The sequence below is a fragment of the Anticarsia gemmatalis genome, chromosome Z (assembly GCF_050436995.1).
Source record: "Anticarsia gemmatalis isolate Benzon Research Colony breed Stoneville strain chromosome Z, ilAntGemm2 primary, whole genome shotgun sequence".
Classification (NCBI taxonomy): Eukaryota; Metazoa; Arthropoda; class Insecta; order Lepidoptera; family Erebidae; genus Anticarsia; species Anticarsia gemmatalis.
Genome location: NC_134776.1, coordinates 13813962 through 13836061, shown reverse-complemented (window position 1 = coordinate 13836061; position 22100 = coordinate 13813962). Strand labels below are relative to the sequence as shown.

Below are 22100 nucleotides of genomic sequence, written 5' to 3'. Positions count from 1 at the left end.
AGAGTAACAGCGAATCAAATATTTAAGTGACTCTTCCCGGACCGCTAGTGCGACTGAAGGATTTATAATCGACTAGAGATATAAAATATTTATAAATCCACTGTACGTAATTAAAATGTATTTTGTAGACCCAATAACAAGAAACGTGGTTAAGTTGTATAAAAATCAAAGAAATCATACGGGGAAACCAAAATAAGATAATTTTTAAGTCAAGTATCATCATCATCGTTTGTTTAAAAGCAGTTACCGTTGTAAATATAGGTAAGAGAAACACGTCAAACGTTTGATGTGTAAGGGTACTTAACGACGGTAACCCATAGTCACCGAATGTTCCGATTAGGGGAGTTGGAGACTTGTAACGCACTTCACAAAACACTTGCGAAAGTAGGTTACACCCTACTTTCCTGGCTCGTGTATATCTCTCGCACTCAATCCACGGTTTGATCATTGCAATCGTAATTACACTGAAGCGGTGAATCTCATTTTCATTTCTAGGCCAATGAAGGTATTTTTAGTTCTGGTATTCACTTGTCGCTACTTTATTGCTGTCGTTGGTATTGCAATTCACTTTCATTACGATCTCAATCATCGGCTTCAAAGACGGTTGTTTATAGAGATTTTTTTCTCGCTCTTATGTAAGACTAGTTGATGCCCGCAACTTTGTTTCCGTGGACTTTATTTACGAAATCGCGTTTTGTTTCAATCCAATTTTTCTGTTCTAAAAAAATTGGTATTAAATCTATGCTTTCACATTATAATAATCGAAATAATTTCGATAATTGTTAACGATTGCAAAGAACAAAACCTAACAAATGCTAAATAATGTTAAAAGTATACGTACCAGCAAACTCAAGTCCGAAGAGCTTCCAGGTGCCCCTCTTGGTGACGATAATGACTTGGGGGCACACGTTGCGGTGCATCTGGTGCGAAGTGTAGTGCAAGTAGTGCAGGGCTTCGATGAGCTGCACAAAACATAACGAGTTAATAACCTGGCAGAATATTCAAATGAGGTATTCAAAATTTACACGAGAAAATTAAAAAAAAAAATTGGTATTCTTCAGATATTTTTATTTATTTCACGATTGACTGGCATCATCCTTATTGGCGTACATTACACTATTGGTAAAGTACTTTTAATTTAGATAGTCCTGATTGAAATGATATTGATAAAGTGATATGAATGTGCTACGTGTAAATTTCTTGTCTAAGCTTTAAAAGTCAACATTACGATATTGATTCACAATATCGCGAATAGATTAATATCCTCAATATCAAATTCAAATCAAGTTAAGGTACAACTAGAAGTTAGACTGTTAAAATTATGATTTCGATTATTGATCTGTATTTGAGTTCAGATTTAAGGATGTACAATAAAGAGTTTAACTAATTTTATATGAGAACATGTCTGAAGCTTCTAAAATTAGTCAAAATAGTATATATATAAACTTATATTGAAATATTTATTCTATGAAATGTTAATGGATTTTCATCAAACATGTTCCGCCCCCGTTATCGTGGAAACGTGTTTCCGACTTTACAAAACCGATTCCAACTAATGGTACTTTACGCCTTTACACTACGGTCTTCATAATGTTTCAGCCGAATCGACTATCTATTTCCTTGTTAATATTCAATAGTGCCTTTACCCTTACTCTTTAAGGTAACAACTCCCTCTGATATTAAAGACGCAAACAAAATTTTATAACCATCGAATTCTTAGAATTAGACTAGTCGATCAAGATACCGTACAAAAGCTTTGGTCCCGTTGCGTAGACGTTTGGAGGTCAACCGAAATCTAAGGCTTCTCGTATCTTTTGTAAGAAAAAATATTATACTATAAACTTTTCCTTTCAATTTGATTTGTTATATCCTTAAAAATATATTTATGGTATGAAAAATAATATTATTCGGAAGCTGTTTTTATTTATATAGTGAACTAGAAACGGGTATTACTGGAATAAGGCAACCATATTGTAGATTAAAAGTAAAGTGATGTTTCTTGATAAGCTTTCATTAACAATAATTCTGAGAAAAATCTCAATAGAAGCTGTTCATAAAAGAGTATCACTAACTTGTTGAGGACACTTATTAAAGCGGGTGATGCAATATTTCCAATTGCGATTCCTCTGAAAGCCGATTCAAGGTAGTTTTAATATCGTTGTTCTCTTTAATGATGCAGAATAGATAGCTCTTCCACGAATTTTCTGAGCAATTTATGCCCACTAAAGTATTATTAAAACGCTTTACACGATTATCAACCGGCGTTTCTTATTAAACTGAAAAGCTACTTGTTATTTTAACCATATTTCAATTGCTTCAAGTGCCGTTTTTAATTATTTTGTTGCGCTGTCTTATATTGCAACTCTGTCCTTTTTAAAAAAAAAAACTCTGCATGTTCATATTGGCTCAATATTAAATTCTTATCAAATTTGCTTGTGTTGCAGTGGACTTATTGGTAGCCAACCAGAATATTGAGATTTTAAAATGAACCCTGCACTGGATATTTTTTTAATTAAAAAAAGTTTGTAGACAAAAAACTTCTTTATTAAAAATTGTCCAGTTAGAATTAATGTAAAGGCTAGAAAAATAGAGACGAAAAAATGTTGCCTCACATCTTTAAAAAGATATCTTCTACAAAAATAAAAATATCGAACAATCATTTTTTTTATAACTCATTAAAAGCAATGTGTTTTAAGACATAGCGCACAAAGTAACTAAAATGAATTTCGCTTCTAAAAATTGTATCCTGCTATCATGAAAGTAAGGTGCTAGTTCGTTAATTTAGTATTTATAGCCCGTGGCACCGCCTGCCCGCGTGAAAATGATAATTAATGACTTTTTAACTTAATTTCCAGCACAGAATAACGTGTCAACGTGTGCCTTGAATACTGTGTGAAAGATGACACAGTTAGGGAGTTTCGGATGGTGGTATATTCAGTATCTAACTTGTAATTACTATCTCAACAGATTTGTATACGTACTAATTACTAGATGGTAATTTAATTTTTCTAGGTATCCAATTTGTGATCTCAAAGAGCGAGTGCAGCAGGTGCTTCATATTTTCTTTATTTTTTTTATTTGTATGCATGTAATTAAAACTCGTTTATAACGAAGCGAAAATTGTCTCCTGTAGTCTTCTAAAAGTGGCGACTGGCCCGGTCTTGTCGTAGCACTGCTACAACTCGTAGCAGGTCAACTCGGTTAATTGTAGCTGCCAACTAATCGTAGAAGCCGCTTACTGAATGCAGTTGTCTACACGGACTACGTGTAAACAGTACGCTTTTCGTAAGTACAAAGAACTTCGCAATCGTACTCCAACTAATTGCGGCGATGGGGATTTACTTCGCTAATTCATGTGAACTTTCCGGGTTTCTACATAATAGATCTCTTTAAACGCTTACAAATTTCAGTTAGACTAGTGAAAACTTTGACCTTATTACGAAACTTCGTTTATCGATAAACCCGAGATTTATTGCGTCATTTATATGGAGTTTTCACATTAGAACCGGGTTTATAGTTTTGGAATAGAGCGGAAGCAGTTTAAAATTCCTTGGCATTAAAGTATGATTTGATATGAAAAGTGGGCACTCATCAATCTGTGCTTGGTTGCTTGTAATTCGATCTAACTTCGCGTTTAGGGGCCATTAAGCTGCGGCCTCTCATATTAATCCGCTACTAAACAATATACAATGCCATTACTCCGAGTTAGCCTTGTCTAAAAGATGCGATCATTATTATATAAGGTACCTATGGGGAGGTAACGAGGAAAACGGATAAATGAACGTTTTTCTTTGCATTTGGTACAAAATGTTCCACGTGTATAATAGTTAGAATTATCGTAACATTTGTGGTCAAATGATTGACGGTTCTTGAACGATTTTCGTGGTTAAATACTCTGCGACGTAAACACGTGGCTTAATTAGTATTTTACTAACTCTCGAATGTTCGATTAATTTTAATATTTAAAACTAGTTATGAACTAATAACTACTCGCTAGTTAGTAATTAAATTTTTGTAGTGAATTGTGAGGTTTACGAGTATTAACATATACAAAATGAAATATGCAAAAAAGGTTATTGTTTGTGTATTACGCGAGCATTTCCTGGCGTGGGAATAGAACCTACCCCACCAGGTGAAATAGTAGACAGTACGTAACCAATAATAACTACTGCTACGTTCAACTACATAATCAATAACAACTCGCAATACCTTTATAATATTTACTTTAAACAAAGGAGAATACAAATCGTAAACGATATCAATCAATATCGTGCAACCCTTAACATAAGCTATTAAAAAAATAACTCTACGAATTTACATATGTCAATGTTCTAGGGTTGCCAATAATGCCTGACATTTAGGAAGCGATTGAAAGGAGTCAATTTACCGACGCACCAGTGCATTATTGGAACGAGTACGTAATGTGTGCAGTCCACTAATGATCAGTATACACGATTTTGAATGCGAGAGTACTTCGGTGGCTTACTGTGACTGCATTAGAGCTGTGTCGACTAGTGGCATTAGAGTCCTTTAATAACTGTGACGTACGACTAAAAGGCAACTCAGTCTTTTAGCCGTTCGTAAACCATCACAGTATTAAGCAGCCATAGCGCGGATATTCCATAGATGGGTGGCCGTCGAGGCCGCACAGTGCTATCTGAGCTTAGCGTCCGAGCTTCGAAGGCCACATTAAAAGTCGGTCCCGGTTGCTGCCAATTAAAATTGCAGTCGTTAAGCCCCGTCAAAGGCCTTTGGGCGGCTTAAACATCTTTGGCACTATGTCGACCACTAATTATACGATGACTGAAGCGGCATAAACGTTTTCAATCGTCTGACTGACTAGTAATCCCGTGAATCCGCTGTAAAGTGACATAGAAATCTGTTCTACGTATTTCAACAGTGGACAGATTAACATGTCCGTTGCCTTTTTTTTTTTTTTTTTTTTTTTTTTTTCGTCAGGAAAATGCATTACTGCATGTCCCGCTCCAGGGAGGAAACGGGGGTCTGTCGGGCTCTCCCGCCGGCTAGGCGTTCCGGCTTTAAATTTGGGCATACCGACTAAAAACCTGACGGTGTTCCTTCAATAGTCACCATAAAGTGGCCAGGACACGGTACCTCCAATTGGATACTTCGCGTCCCAGCCGGTGACAGCCCGCCTTGGATGCGGGCCCACCTTCGAGCGGGGGCGGGCATGGAGATTGCCCCCCCCTAGCTCTCCACTTCAAGGGGGCATGCCAGGAACACACAGCACACCCCCACCTCTCGGACCTGTTCCCTGTCCAGGCGACGGAGCGTTCCGCCTCCGCCGCCCACAGGTCCGCGTCACGGGGGCCGGAGATCGTCCCGGCGCCTACGACGCCCAGTGCGTCTTGCGCGGGATGGGAGGGGGGCGTTAATTTCCCGCTCCCGTTCCGCCGCCTCTTTTGCGGAAATGACATCTTCGCAGAATGAGGCGACGGCCGACCACGCTGCCTCGCTCCCGACCATGGACAGAACCACGGCCGAGAGCGAGAGGTCGCTCCCGACTACCCCGGTCAATTGACGGCGCTGCGACGACCACGCCTGGCAGTGTGCCAGTGTATGCAGCGCCGTATCGGGGCAGTCTCCACAATGATGGCACATGGGCGTCTGCTCACGGCCTATGCGACACAGGTACTTGCCGAAACATCCGTGTCCGGTCAAGACCTGCGTCAGCCGAAATGTGAGCGCGCCGTGCCCTCTCTCCAGCCACTCCGTGACCGCCGGCCGCACGGCCTCGATGGTAATGAGGCCGGCGCTGGGGTTCTCCAGTCGTCGCTTCCACGCCGCCAGGACGTCTTGGCGGAGCTCCGCCCTGCGCGCCTCGACTTCTTGAGGCGCTGGCAGGAAGCCTCCGCCTCGAGCCTCCTCGCGCCATTCATATAGTGACGCGAGGGCCTTTGCATCCAGGTCCCAGGGCGGCGTTCGAGCTAGTAGGCACGCCGCTTCGTATGAGACCGTGCGGTAGCCTCTCACGGCCCTGACGGCCATGACGCGCTGTGGACGCCGCAGCGCGGCGATGTTCCTGGCCGACAGGGCATTGGCCCAAATGGGAGAGCCATATAGGGCCATTGACCGCACGATCCCGGCGTACAGCCGTCGACAGTTGTTATTTGGCCCCCCAAGGTTCGGCAGCAGACGCGAGAGTGCGCCTGCCGCGCCTACGAGTTTGGGGGCCAGCTGTCTGAAATGGGCTGTGAAGTCCCATCGACCGTCGAGAAGAAGACCGAGATACTTCATCGACGGCGCAATGTCGATGTGGACTCCGCCTACTATTATGCTGGATCCTGGAGGCGGGCGGCGTCGGGGCCCGTGGAAAAATAGGGCCTCCGACTTTTCGAGAGCCACCTCCAGACCCAGCCGCCGGATGCGAGCGACGACTTGTGCGACCCCAGCTGTGGCCAGCACCTCCGCGTCGCGATGCGACTTCCCCCGGGCTGTAACCAGCGTGTCGTCGGCATAGCAGAATATGCCGACGCCCGCCGGGAGCGCACCGCGTAGGACATAATCATATCCTACGTTCCACAGGAGTGGACCTAAAACCGACCCCTGTGGAACCCCACAAGATACCTCTCTTCGCGACCAACCACTTTGACCCGGGTAGACGATCGACCGCTCCTCCAAATAGGCCCCGATGATGCGGCGGAGGTAGAGTGGCACTCGATGATATTCGAGTGCCACTCGTATGCTGCTCCAGGGGAGGGTATTGAAGGCGTTGGCGATGTCGAGTGACACCGCCAAGACGACCTCTCCCTGGGCTACTGCGTCCTCCGCCAGGGCCCTAACGCGTGCGATTGCGTCAATCGTGGAGCGCCCTTTGCGGAATCCGAATTGATGGTCCGCTAAGTCCGGCCCGACTTGAGCTAAGTGCGTGACGAGGCGGTCTGCGACGATGCGCTCGAAAAGCTTGCCCACCTCGTCCAACAACACGATGGGCCGGTACGCGGATGGCGAGTCCGCAGGGCGCCCCTCCTTCTTCAACAGGACGAGCTTCCCAGTCTTCCAAAGTGCCGGGAACTCGCCCCTCTCTATGCACGCGTTAAAGAGCCCTAGTAGTCGGGGCTCGAGGGCCTCTCGAGCCAGGACCCACGCTCGGCCTGGAATGCCGTCGGGCCCTGGGGCGGTGTTCTTTGCCGCGAGGCGTTGCACCGCCACCCTCAGGTCTACCCGGGTAACCGGGGGAATTTCTTCTTCTTCCGTCGTCGTCGTCGGCGTCTCACCCGGCGGAGCCATGGGCGGCGGAATGTGTGCCGCCCTGAGAGGAAACAGAGTGGAGACCACGTGCTCGACCACCTGGGGCTGGAGACTCTGGGTTAATGGAGGGGCCCAGGGGCGAAGTTTGCCCCTGACCCAACGGTACGGGCGGCCCCACGGATCCGAGTCGAGAGTCTCTAAAAGTGAGCCCCAGGCAGCGGATTTAGCCCTGCTGATCTCTGTTGACAGAGCCTTTTTCGCCGCTCTGTACCTCTCATACAGCTCCGCCTCTTGCGACTCCGCGTCTGGGGGTCGGCGACGCCTCCTGCGGAGGCGTTGGTAACGGCGGCGTGCCGCAGTACAATTCTTGCGCAATTGCGCGATTTCCGCCGACCACCAGTATACCCTCCGCCGTCCGGGACAGAACCGGACGCGGGGCATGGCTGCATCACAGACGCGGGTCATATCTGCCCGAAGCCTGTCCGTTTCCGCCTCCACGTCGACGGGCTGTTCCTCTGACACCTGCGAGATCCAGGCGTCAACGATGGAGGCTTCAAGTAGCGCCTCCTTGTCGAGGCATTTCAGGGACCAGCGCGGTCCGACTTCTACCGGGGTTTCCTGGATACGTAAGGCCCCCGAGGTAACCGGGGAGACGCTGAACCTGATATAACGGTGGTCTGAGAGCGTCTCAACCCCCTCGAGGACTCTCCAGGACTGGACACGGGGCGCAAGTGCGGGGGTGGCAAATGTGAGGTCTACTATGGACCCACCCCGCTGGCGCACGCACGTGTTCACAGAACCCCGGTTCAAAACAACAAGGCCCGTGGCCGCCATCCAGTCTTCGACTTCCCTGCCCCGCGCGTCCGTGGACGGGGAACCCCAAGCCGTTGATTTGGCATTGAAGTCCCCGAGGACCAAGGCGGGGCGAGACCTATCACGGCCGACCACGGTCCCAAGTCCCGCAAGAAATGCCTCGAATTCGGCCAAGCTCCGGTTTGGTGAGAAATAGACGCCGACGACGACGATGTCTCCCCATGTGACCGCCACATAACCATGGCCCCTCGCTGTGGTAACGAGGGGCTGAACTCCGACGGCGGCCGGGGAGACTATAGCTACCAAGCCGTCCAAGTCACCCGCCCAGTCATCCCTGGGCGGAACAAAATAAGGCTCAGCAGCCACCGCAAGGTTTATGGACCACTGTGCCAGACTTTGGGAAAGAAGATCCTGGGCCCTGGCACAGTGGTTTAAGTTAGTCTGGAGGAGACGGAGAGCCATTATTGTTGGGTCTCCATCTCCACCACTTCTACCGGCGCGTCAGCGGCATTGGAGGCCGCGGGCCGGTCGGAGGTCTGCGAGGCGACTTTGGCCTTCCTCGCAGTCCTCTTCTTCTTTTTACTTTTGGCGGTCTTTTTGGCGCCGCTCTGCGTTTTCTGCGCTTTTGAGGGGGAGCAAGCCTTGCTCCCCACCATGTGCGCCGCCGGCTTACCTACCGCGGCGCAAACGACGCAGTGCGGTGCCTCTGAGCACAGCCGGGCAATGTGGCCCAGTTTGCCGCACCGAAAGCAGGTACCGCTGCGATCCTCCGTGGAGGTGCACCGCGCACAAACATGTCCGCCCTGAAGGCAGCGGTAGCACCTCCGTTCACGTGGTGGGAGTAATTCGACCCGTGCTGACACCCAACCAATCAAAATGCGGCGGCCATCAACAATCCTTTTGGCCGCCGCTATGGGGCAGCAGACCCAAACCGATCCGCCGCCGTGAGGACCAAGACGAATCTGGCCCAGACGGACAGAATCAGCGGGGCAATCGCCGGCCGCTGTAAGAGCGGCCTTCACCTCCTCCGCGGAGGCAGAATCGTCCAGGCCCGTGATCCGCAGTTCTGCGGTCTTTGTGGGCCTGGAGACTCGAACTTTGTCCTCCCCGAGGACTTCTAGCAATTTGGAGGCCAGAGCGTCCGCCTTGCCAGGTCCTTCAGGTCCTGGGAGCTCGAACATTCGAGCCCCCGTAGCCGCGACTCTAAAGCGGACGTCATTGGGTCCTATTCCGATATCGGCCAAGTTGATCTTGGCCTTTGCGTCCCCAATGACGTCACGATATGTCGCTCCGTTTTTTGCCGCCTCCGGCTGCAATGTGATGGTTACTGCAGCCGATTTCGGAGCGCGAAGTTTAGGCGTCTTCTTTTTGTTCTTCTTCGCGGTTTCGGTAACCTTGAGCCCCTTGGCTGCCTTGCCATTTTTCCCGACGACCTGCCACTCATTGGCAGGCGCCGGGTTTGAGGACGGCGGTTGGGCTGCCACCGCACTATACGAGGGCTGCGGCTTTTTGCCCTGCTTGCCCTTGGTCTGGGGAGCTGCGGGCTGCGGCGCGGTGGCGGTGGCGAATGCGGTAGCCGGCGTAGCTAACGACGCTGTGGCCTTGGCTTTTCTGGCGGCGGGGGTTGGTGCCGTCGCCTTTGCCCCTCTAACGGCGGGCACGGGTGGTACCCCTGCCGCTTTCTTGTCCGCCGCTAGGGGCGGACGAATGCGAGGCTCCGGCGGAAGCCGGGCCTCTATGGCCCCGAAGCGAGCGTCCACCATCAGGCGGAGGTCAGCGATGGCACGCTCGACTGGAGGCGCCTGCCCACTGGTTTCGGGCTGGGCGCTAGTGCTGGGGATGTTGATAGCCATGGACTTTAGGGCAGCGATTTCGCGCCGCATGTGGTCAAGCTCCGCCTGGAGTCTTTGATTCTGGGCCCGGAGCGCAAGATTTTCCTGAGTTGCAGACCGCCTACTCAACTCAGATGCCGCCAGTTTGATGTTCCTGGCGGCGTCTTTAAAGGACTTTGTCCCCTTAAGGTGGCCGGATTTATCGGCCACCTCCACCACTGCCTCCAGGTTGGAAAGAATGGTGTCCGCCAGTTGGACGGCGGATTTTTCTTCGGCGTCGTCGCCAGACACTCGCTTCCCAGGCGCCTTCTTCTTCTTCCGCGCCCCGTCCGACTCCTCGGACTCGGGACGCGGTCTTCTCTTGCGCCAAAGACGGCCGCAGTCGGATGGATGGGCGGCATCCGATACCACGCTCATGTCGGAGCCAGTGTCGGAATCGACACTGGTCTCCTGAGCGACCTTGGACCTCGTCCTCACCGACGAGGGTCGCGCAAAACTGGGCGTGCGCCGACCCTCCACAACAACGCAGTCTGAACTGCCGGGCTTTTTGCCCCCAATCTCATCAGATTTGGGCTTCTCGCCCCTCCCACTATCATCATTGGTTTTATTGATATTTAAAGGATCCATATGATTCCCACGAGTAGGGTTGCAAGGCGTAGTCCGCCGTGGCAGAGGCACCATACCACGGTAACCCTTATACCACTGGGGGGCGGGAGGTACCCCAGGGTTGGCCGCTAGCGACTGGTATTCCCTCCAGCCCCTCGCATAGCGAGTGAACTCCGACCACGCAAGGCCCCAAGAGGGGGCGCCACTGCCGAAGTTACTGGGGATTTTTTATAGAGGTTGTCTCCTCGCGGCCCGGCCGGTTAAGGCAAGGCCCTCGGTCGCACCCAAGATGGGCGGGATTACGATATGCGACGGTTGACGAGGGCGGCGGCGGCCTGGCCCCCCGTCTGCTCGGGGCAGTGTGAGTGCACACCGAGCCCGTCCACCCACTGACGGCTCACCCGTCCTTCACCCGTGTCCTCTGCAAACAGAGAGACACGCACAGTAATTTTTTATAGAGGTTTTCTTCCTCGCGACCACCATCTCGAAAGAGACGGCAGCCCCCGAACCCGACTTACGTCAGGCCTTACGGGTTGAGTTCCTCCTAGCTTCACCGTGGCTGGATTGCCACGGCTAATAAGCCCCCTCACCACGACAAGGTGGAAACTCCCCGAGGGGGAACATGTCCGTTGCCTGCCTACAGTGCAAAATAAGTCTTAAAGTCTTAACACTTCGATTGATTTTACTGAAGCTAATGACAGTTCGCGGCTGTAGTTATGAGCGCTAATAAGCTGATCTATTGAACTTAATTAATGTTGATTTAATTTGGTGTCACTCTATTAGTAGCTAAACGCATCATTAACCAATATTACATCAAAGATATTAAATAAGTCATGTAAGTCGAAAATTCATTGATTTTGAAGTCAATATGTAGATTAAAGAAACCACATTTAAAGGAAAATAAGTAGTCTTTATTTTGTAAATATACATATTGTTATGTTAAAGTTAGTAAACGCAGCATGCCGATGAGGCATAGTATTCTGTCTTTATCATATTGCCGACATGTAATTATTTTTTAACCCATTACTTTCCCACTGCTGGGCAAGGGTCTCCTCCGAAACGAAATAAAATAAATTAATCAAGAAAAAGAAAAACACGTATGAAAGGTGTAGGCTCAGCTCGCCCCTGATTGCCTAAGTGCATCAACTCGCCCCTCAAATTATTAGATACTCAAACTCGCCCCCGATTGTTGGTTAGTTAAAAGTACTGTCAGCACTCTAAGTTTATAAAATATTTAAATGAATATTTTTTCTTATAAGTTCAATAATGCCTTGGGATTTAATGGTGAAAATTGAAATAAAACTGCATGTGGAGTTAAAAAAGTGTAATATATAATGTAAATCACGCATACTAATCTTTTCAATGTTTAACTAGATAATTAATATAATTTAAAATCACAGATCAAAGTTTGGAATCAACACTTACATGACTAAAAAACGCACAAAATAATCACAGATTTTTTTATTAAACATCACAGCATAGGTACATAATATATTATGTATATATATTTATAGTATATATATATATATTATTATAGATTCAGGGGGCGAGCTGATACTACACCGTATGAATTTTTTTATAGAACTATGCGTAATATTAGAACTTCGATTCAAATTCAAACGCAGCTTTATCTTTGTTTTCATAAACTCTTTCACAATAAAAAAAAAAACGTGTTTAGCTTTATGAATGCGATACGCTATTTCGCCTCGTCGATAGACTGTCAGGATGGCCGAGCGGTCTAAGGCGCCAGACTCAAGGGAAACCTTGCTCATTTATATGAGTATGAGTTGTTCTGGTCCTCTCTGAGGGCGTGGGTTCGAATCCCACTTCTGACATATCTTTTTGATGTTTTTTTTTTATTTCAGTTGACTATTTTTTAATAATAAACTTAATTATGGGTGGCATTTAATATATAGATCTCTTACAACCAATTTTACGACAGGTAGAGTGTATTTTGAATACAGGCAAGATTTAATATTTAATTTTGTTTTCATTTCTGGTTTGAAAATATCTTTTTATAATTTATAATTTTGGAGTAAGCAAAATTCATGCCCTACTTCCATTACCATCAACAATAAATCGTCATGGAAAGCTAGGCAATCCTTTTGTTAATGGTTTCTAACATAAACACCATCGATTTCGTCTTAAAAGCACGACCTCAAAATAAATAATTAGGTATATTTCCGAGAAAAAAGTAATATAAGTAGAAAGTGTCAGACCTTATTAACGTGCGACGTAAAATAACGATGTATCAAAGTCATAATTGAGGAGGCCTACTATTTTGGAGGCTGCCACCGATATACAGCCGAGCGTAATCAATCTATCCACAAGGCCGTGTTAAGTTGCCAATCTGTTGATTGTAATTCACTTGCCTACCCATCGTGACGATGACGATGTGTCGCAAATTGCAACAGACTACGTTAGCTGTAGAGTAGTTTATTTCTTGTTCGTAGTTGCTTCTAGTTTTTATGAAACCTTTGAAAGACGTACAACTCAGTGTAATGCGTGTGACAAAATATATTTCTTAACTTTTAAATTCACACTTCCAGCAATCAATTAAACGAATACTTACTCAAAAGTTGAACAACAGATACAAAACAAAATCTGGGCCTAAAACAAGCTATGGATCTCAAATTTTAAAGTTTTCTTGGCGTGTAAACTGCGTCGAAAGTCTAAATTCTCGGTTATGTTAGTTCTCGCCAAGTATTACCTCTTAGTTTTTGTGGGTTACACTATTAACTGTTCCGTGTGGAAAGATATATCATATAGGCTCCTTACAATGGTAGCGATAACTAAAATCTTGATGAAAAAGCCAACTGATTCTTGAATTTCATCAATCATAAAATGTCAACATTTAGAAATTTTAATGAGCGTTCAATATATTACGCAAGAAACTACGATTAGGCAATATTTTTCAAACACTCCAAATTTTCTATACCAGTACACTAGTAGCAATTTCTATCCACACCTACTCATTGTACATCAGATACTATTCGTAAACATTTATTTTTTTATTACCCTCGTAAAAATATCCCCTGTTTTTGCTAACGAAACTCGCTTTCGATTTACAAACCGTTGATGTTTGTATAAAATGTTTTACGGTTCTCTTTTCACTGTTGTCCATGAGCCACATCCGCGGAAAAATCACAGTGATTTTCATACGTTAGCACCAAATATTTTTTCGATAATATTTATTCAATGTCTGGGTTGATCGAACAGTCTGATGGTCAAGCTGTCAAACAGTAGCGAATACGGAAAATGTAATACATACACATATATAATATCACGCCTGTAATACCCAATCGCGTAGGCAGATGTGCAAGAAATACGCCAACGTTAAATAGGTATACCACAGAGGCAGACAAGTCAGTAATTAATTAATAATATTATTATTAAGTTAATTTTAGATTTGTTCAGTAGCGAGTTGGAATTAGTCAATGTGGCTTGTCATACGAGAAAAATATCATGAATCAAAAAACAAAATACTCAACATAAATTCAAGGAAGTTTCCCAAATATGTTATAAGAAATCACCACAATTATTTAACGATATAATATATTTATATATTAGTAGCCCGTATTTCCTAATAACTAGTCATTGGCTTTGCTTCCGAAAACATTTTCATATGGTAAGAAATACAGAACATCGTATAAATTGAACGATATTTTGAGAACAAGGGAACTGGCTATACAATTCAATATCACAATACTATAAAGGACTATCCAAGTAGGCAAGTTCCAACTTAGTTCAAGTGTGAAACATAAGTTCAAATTGCGTCATAACTAAATTGAACAAATCAAATACCACAACGATGTCTATTGATTCATATTACAACGTACAAGTTGAAGGTGACAGAACCTAAGCAGCAATGTAATTAATACAACAAATTGGCTACTGATTGAACTCTATTGGAAATCATGAGAGGACATCGTCCTCGACTGTTATATTACATCCTTACGTTCTAATAGCACGAGTACAAAGAAAAAGAAATAATGTATTGTTTCGAAATTGCTTTTCTTTACGTTTTCCGTTTTCATGTTAAATGACAGAATTAATGAAAAAGGTAAACATTTTATTTTGTAAAATGTATAGGTAGTATTGGTTTCTATAAATTAGTACGTTTTGTTCTTAACCCTATTTTCAATTCAATGTTGTGACAGTAAGTTTTGGAGTTCATATATTGCAATCGTTTCTCTTGTCGGTGGTTTCTATTTAGGATTTAATTACTATAGACTGGATAACAGTTTATTATGACGACTACTTGTAAACTTTTTTGCGACAGATTAATGTTACGTACAACTTTAAATCAATATAATCTTATATAGCAAAAAAGAAGATGCTAAAGTAAGTAGCGACTTTAATGCCAAGGTAGTCTGGTCTGTCAGCGTATTGTGTTTCCGACTAGAGACTTACAAAAGTTCTAGAAAAGTACCTACTTAAATTAGTTTACTTCAAATCTGGACCAGAGCTAGGCCATCTCGTTTCATCGCCACTATTTCAATAATTTAGCTGCAATTACAACTGTAAAGCTGGATCAACTTATTCGCGGTACGACAGCAATTACTAAACTAAAATATTAGGTGAATAATTTGGTAGCAGTTCAGTCTAGCCCAGTTAAGTTTGGTAAATCGTGGCCGGGCACAGGGGTGATGCTAGAGGGCATTTCGATTTACAGAGGACGTTCTGCTTCGGACACATGGTGTTCCCAAATTTTCAGTGCATGTTCCACCCACTCATGTGGGGCTTTATAAGGCTTACGGAAATTTAATATTCGTTGAGAAGTAGCACCTGCATATTAATTTTAAAATTACTAGTGTAATCTTGAATAAGGTATTTTTCCAAATGCCACTTTATGGATTGATCTCAAGTCAAAGTTAATTTATAAATGCGCTTTGTATATTATTGTACATATCATATTCCAAGTCGAAATCAGTCTTAAAAATATTTTATATTTTGCTTATTGCATCGGTTTCCAAAGGAGTGATGGAAGCGCGTATGGTGGACGTGACTTCACCTTAGCAATACGTTGTAAGATAAAAGTCTCAAGGTAGGTATTTCAAAGAGTGATATGTAAAACTTTAAAATATATTTCTAAAATGTTACCTATCTGTAAGATTTATTGGACAGCCACAATACTTTTATTCCTCAGTGTCACTTGAAAGTAGATTATGTAAAAATGTAGTTCAGCCCTGCTCGAGACAAAGAAAAGTCTTTTATCTATGGAGAACGGATAATGCAGTTTAGCATTAATGTGGCAAATTATTCAAGTCGGTAGTAACTCGCACTGGGAAGCCTTTGTTTGATGGAGCAATGAAACAAAGTAAACAACAGTAGTTTTAGATGTTAACGCGAAAATTACTCCATTAATTGGTGCATAAAAAATACAACATTTATTTTTGTGGAGAGTTAAGAAATAGAAACGAAACGAAATAAGAAACTAAAAACGAGTTTTTCTCTCATAACAAAATAGTCCTAATAAATCTATATTATATATGTAACTTGATGTCAACATAAACTTTATTGTCTCTCAAGCAACACGTGTTAGTTAATAAAACTTATTCGTAACGTGACACCTAACTCACCACTAAATTTGAAATATGTGACAATTGGGCATTAAAACTTAGGTGTCATGAACACAAAGGTAACTATTTTAAACTTTAATAAACGTTGTTGAAAAGTTCACCTTCATTTATTAATATCGAATAATCATTCAGTACGTCAGGGATTTTGTTAAGATTCAATTAAGCTTAGTACAAATGGTGAAGATTACTAAAAGATTATCCCGGGTCTACCTATTTAATTTCGCGAGGATGCTCGTAGGTCCCAATGAAGGGTCGATTAATTTTAATAATAAACACGAGGCGTATTAGACTATGACGGTACACACAACTCACATAAATATAACGCACAATCAAAGAAAGTTATAAGTTAGCTTATAGTTATTTAGTCTTACGCCCTTCTTGAACTAAAGCTTAAAGATCTTTTACTAAAATACGTTGAAGTATCAATTCAAAAAGGGATTAAGAGACGCGTCGTTTGTTTCACCATAAGCCGTTCTTCGAAGACACATAACGAGCACCGTCTAACGAGATATAGTCGAAGACGTAGACAATGGCGTAGGTATTTGCGTAGGAGTGTATGTTGGTGCGACGTAGTTGCGGTGTAGAGGTCGCGGTCACTAAGCCGCAGGCTACATCACTAGCATGTATTGTTATTTAACGTGACCTTGGTGCCATCCCGGAGACCTGAGTATTAATATCTATTGATTTCTATGGTTATGTGCTTATATCTGTGGCAGAATTTCCTCCAGTCGTTAGTATCGACTAGCAAATGTTCAACATCATAATTTGTAAAAACTAAAAAATGTTCTAGCGAAATATTAAAGAGGTGTTGATCATTTTTCTAATGGAAATTTGTCGATAGTTACTCTTATCAATAGTCAAAAATAGTGAAGAGCCCCGCTGCAGTAACATTACGTTTTTCTTTTTTATAACTAAAATTCAAAACCTTTCCAGCTAAAATATTGATTTACTTTGATAATGTATTAAGCTGATTTGGTAGGGATAGGTTATAATCAAATGAAAAGTAGTTTCATAATCCTAATGAACATCAAAGATGTAAATATAACCAGTATTATTAAGTTTAGAAAAGTTATACAAACTCGAGCGAGACATGATGGCCTACATAAAAAGTGTGTTCATGAAAATTGACGGGTGTACATAAAGCAGAATTATAGCGGAAGAAGCTTTTAAAAGTTTAAGGGAAATGTACCGACCACGCTCGTTGTTACCTAGAAAATATGAAAATATGTATTCTCCTACCTAAAGTTCTAAATATACAAATCATTAAAAATTAAATATCACATAATTTAATATATTGTATTAAGAATTTGACTTGGCTATGTGTCGGTAGAATATTCTGATAAGTTTTTTCCCCCTCCCATACTTATTCGACTTATTCGGTTTAAAGTTTTTTCAGATCTGGCCGAGGTACGGCTTATAAATAGTCATTATGGGAATGGCCAAAGAATAAAGACCTAAAATTCTAAACTAAACTGTTTGTCGCGCATTCATTTGCGCTCGGCAGCGATTCGCCCAACACAGGATACATATTTAATGTAAATCCTTTCAAACGAATGTAAATTAAACTGAAATGTAAATTAGCTAGCATTCAATGCTAGTTAATAGGCTTGATCCAGTGTGAGTCCACCGCTTTCGAACCGCAGCTAACAGTAAACGTGAACAAAATGTGTCCACTACATATTCAAACAGGAAAATAATATCAACTAGGCCACTAGGGGACAAGCGTTTAGAAACCACAGCAGCTGAACGTGTGTCGCGTGCACACTATACTTTTTAGCCGTACGCTGGCCGTAGTTGCAATCATGCCTATTCAAAGCCGAAGTAAAAAGTACCGCTAGGAATATTCCTAAAACTTGATCAAAGCACCTCTATTACGACCTTTCAATTTCAATACCACAGTGGAGCTTTTCTAAGTGTTTTGACATCTGGCATTACATGAAAAATCGTTTGTATGTGAACGTCGGATACGCTTGCATGAAAAATCATTGTTTAGAGGCGCGGATTTTTCACGAAGAAATAGCGGTTCCATAAAATATTTGGTTTGATGGTGATAAAATAAGTTTGGAGCACTGACCTGCAACAGCCCATAGCGCAGTTCGATGTCCAAGAAGTAGTACTCCTTGGCGAACGGCGGGCGAGTGGTTGGCACGTTCATCTGCTGCGCCGCAGAGCTCGGCGGCCCGAGCGTGATGGGATGCGGCATGACCGGTGGTTGGGCTCCTGGCACTATGTTCGACTCCTGTAAACAACATTCTATTTCAGAATTCAATACTACTAATAAATGATTCATTTGAAAGATGAAGTACGAAATTGTTCTCTTTATGTTGTATCCATTTTTTAGGTTCCTTTATAGCTTCCGTGGAAGCAATTTGTCGAACTTAGACATTCAAAGGAATGTGATAAAAATAACCGGAGCTTTAGCTGTATGCTCACATTTTGGAATAATAAGAGATTCTTTGTGTTCTGTTTCGATGTTTTCACACAGAAAGTAGGCAAGGTCTCTCATACGAATAGATTTCGATTTATGTGGGCGTCGTAACCAAGGAAAATTGGAGGTATACCAAAGCCGAGACAAGCGTAACCGAGTTGAGGCTTCGCATAGCCTTCGTAGGTGGGACGAATTGCATATATTTTTGAAAATTCTATATGAAAATGTCGAATTACATTTTTGTAGTAGTCTGTCATTTTTCAAATATACTTATTTTAGAAAATATAAGTATGATGTATTTGTTCTCAAGCATTGTCGAGTGTCAATTAAAATGGAAATAAATGTAAAGGTTAAGAAGGTACTTCTCTCTCGTACCTAATTCACGTTAGTCTGAAGGACGTACTAAAATGTGGGAGTATGTCTAAGCTGTGGTTTTTAAGAATAGATCCTGTCGCTACACGTGGGTGTTAAAAGGAAGCTAAGGGTCATAGTACTCAACTATTTTTATACCCAAGGGTGGGTGATATTACCACAAATTTATCTAAAATGCATATTGCGTTTATGTCTACCACGTACAATAAATTGATGTTGAATTAGTTTGGTTTAATAAAATGAAAGGGAAAAAGAAGGAAATTTATTTTTAGAAATAAATTCTGCGCGACGTAAGCGGTCTTTTGAATGGATAAACCAATTCAACTGCAGTTATTTAATCAGTTTCTCTTTGAAACCCTCGACGACTATCATTAAGTGATTAATTTTGTAGGGTAACTAACTCCTGGAGCTAGACAGGGCTGAGATAAATACAAGATCTAAGGAGAAACTTGCTAATATTTGTCCCTTAATTGATCAAACGTCATAGTTTAAACTCAAATAACAAATGTTGTTTTGATAAATGAATTCGGTCTATTTATTTAGACTTCAGCCGTAAACTTTAAGGCCTGTTGATAAAATTTGTACAAATACGTAAAACCTATTTTTAGCTTTGAGATTGGTAGACGATAAGAATTTTGTAGCTCCGATATTAGATAAGAAACGCGAAGCAATTCATTCTGTTCGTTATCTTGAATTAAAAAGGAAATAATGTCTCGCCTCTACAGTAATTGTAAAAATAGCGCCAGTTCAAATTGTATCAAGAAAAGAATACTGGCGGGTTAGTCTTGCGTTAACTTCTAATTAATGCGTTTAGTTCTTTTGAAGCAATATCTTGTCTGTATAAATGTTGACATTAAAAGTGGAATGGAAAGAAAAGTGTATATTACAGTTAGATATAATAATTCCTTAACGACCGTTTTCAATTGCCTATCTATCCACTAATTGCTTACTAAAGGAAAGCATTATCTTACATTTTGTCGTCACTTCGCTTTCTATAACCCATTCATCATCATCATCATCATCTCAGCCGGGAATCGTCCACTGCTGGACAAAGGCCTATAACCCAATAAAGGATAGCAATTCCTACCACCAGTTAATGATAGATCACCTTGGCGTAATAATTTAAGATAGGCATCTATCGGGAATCTTTGATATCGCATTATAAGTGGCCGCTACTAACTGACGGATAATATATTATACCAACAAGCTTTAATTTTGGTGTACTTCTTAATCTCATTACAAACTTATCGGCGTTAAAAGCAAATGAAAATAGCCATAACTCACGGTCACAGTCCGCAGACGTTAGGAAAACCATTAGTCAATCAGATACAGAGTTGCACTGGTGTAGTGGCGTGAAAGAAAAGTAACGACCGCTAAGAGTATTGCGGTAGATATCTTGCTATGTTTCTTTTTTACAGAGGAGTGTCGATAGTATTAGTCTACTTTACACATGAGCATTTTATTTTAGAATACAGCTCATGTGTAAAGGATTGAGGTTAATGTTGGTTAATTTGTAATAATCTTAAATTGTTTGTTGCGCTGAAGACCATTTTCGCTTTAGTGTTAAGGTTCAAGTTACGATAGTTTATAACAAGTACCTATAATTTTATTATGCATTGAAAATATTTGGTTAGCTTAATATTTTTCGTAAACCGGATCAAAATCATAACAATGACATTATCCTGCCAAATTCCGTGAATCTACTATAGTACGATTCTCTACAGTCGGTACTATCGAATATCAAGAGTTTGATATTTAAAATGTACCGCTAAGATTTTTATAAATTTCTTGATTGCTAGCCGGTTGTCGATTAAAAATAGAGGTAGTCTAACGTGCTACATATTTACGTATGTACGACACGTAAAATATGCTGCACTATGTATTTCTTCAAACTTGTATTTCAAATTTGTTATACCGTAAGTGAGTTACGAGTGTATTCCGCGAGACAAAGCTGCGGTAAACTAAAGACAGAATTTCAATCTTTAAAGTAAGTTACTTAGGTATGAGCCAACACAAACGCGTTTTACGAACTAATGCATATGTTATGACCCAAGTTTCTCACTACACACGTACTTAGAGGTGTTTCCCTACAAAATTCTATCTATTATGCGCTCATCTTATAAACAGAGAGTTTACACGTTATTTTAATACGAAATACCATACGCTCATGTGTTTATTTATTCAAAAGTAAAGTTCCAATACCTATAATAGTATTATTCCACACGACTAGACTTCAGTATCATTGATTTTTGGTGGTATATAAGTAATGATTGATTTACAACGAAATTCTCTTTGAGTAGTAAGAACATTCAAAAATTTCGTTTTAAGAAATTTATATTCAGAGAGTAACAGAATACTAAAATGAGGGTCAGCGTCAGAAATATATGAATAGACCTGCTGATATCTCTCCATAACCTAGTATTTATTTTAAAAGAGACAGGCTGTTCGTGTAATACGCTTTCAAACTGTCGTCATGTCGCCGCGATAAAGTTATGGTCGGCCAGTGTACCGCGCGTTCGATTTTTGTAGTCCACCAAAAGCCTTTCTATCGATGACACTAAAAGCATCTTAATACTATTTCGTGCTTTTGGCTCTTAAATTCTGTTGTGACGGGAAAAATGTGACACAGAAAAGAGCCTTTTACATACCGGTAGTGTCTATTTTGTCCGATACAAATGGGTACAACAAGGATGTAATTGGTTTTGCTAGTTGGTCATCAAGTGCAAAATTGATTTGTCGAGCGAATACTCTTGGTATTTTATATGAAAACGAATTACGCCAGTAATCGCAATAAAGATGCAAAAAACGGTTTTTATAGTTAGTTCAAACGATAATACATATGCCATCAAAAACATTATGTAAAAAATCCCAAGTCTCGCAGCTCAGTCTCTCTGCCGTAAAAAGTTGTGAGATCTATGTAATACCCAGTCCATTTATCTATTTAGTCTCTACTTAAAAGACATAATGTCATAAGTTATTATCATACCATTAAAAATATTTAACTTTTAAAACAATTAGATCGACTTGGTCATCGCTCGAATTGCTTCGAGAAAAGATGCCGTACCGCTTTTTATTTACTCGACTTGCGGGGGCACTGCCGTGCCCCCAGATCAAGCATGTTTGTATCCGATTATTATTTTAGGCTACGTAAGTATCTCCACGTAGCTCTTCAAAGAAGGAGAAGAAGGCACTTCACCCAAACTAGAAATTACATTAATGTGTGTCATGTTTAGTTAAAAACACGATTGAAACTTT

At 42.2% G+C, this 22100-nt stretch overlaps 1 protein-coding gene and 1 non-coding gene across 6 annotated transcripts in view; one reads left to right on the top strand and one right to left on the bottom strand.

Annotated features, from left to right (window-relative positions):
- Positions 1-22100, bottom strand: part of bma (SCY1-like protein bma) — a 152340-nt gene that overhangs the window by 30896 nt on the left and 99344 nt on the right. For all 5 annotated transcript variants that reach the window (XM_076134972.1, XM_076134973.1, XM_076134969.1 and 2 more), the window contains exons 4-5: positions 18120-18284; positions 842-962 (exon numbers count right to left, since the gene is read on the bottom strand). In XM_076134972.1, the coding sequence (XP_075991087.1) occupies positions 842-962; positions 18120-18284 (286 nt within the window). The remainder of the gene's footprint in view (positions 1-841; positions 963-18119; positions 18285-22100) is intronic.
- TRNAL-CAA (transfer RNA leucine (anticodon CAA)) lies at positions 12183-12298 on the top strand. The gene is made up of 2 exons: positions 12183-12220; positions 12254-12298. It is a non-coding gene; the product is annotated as a tRNA-Leu (tRNA).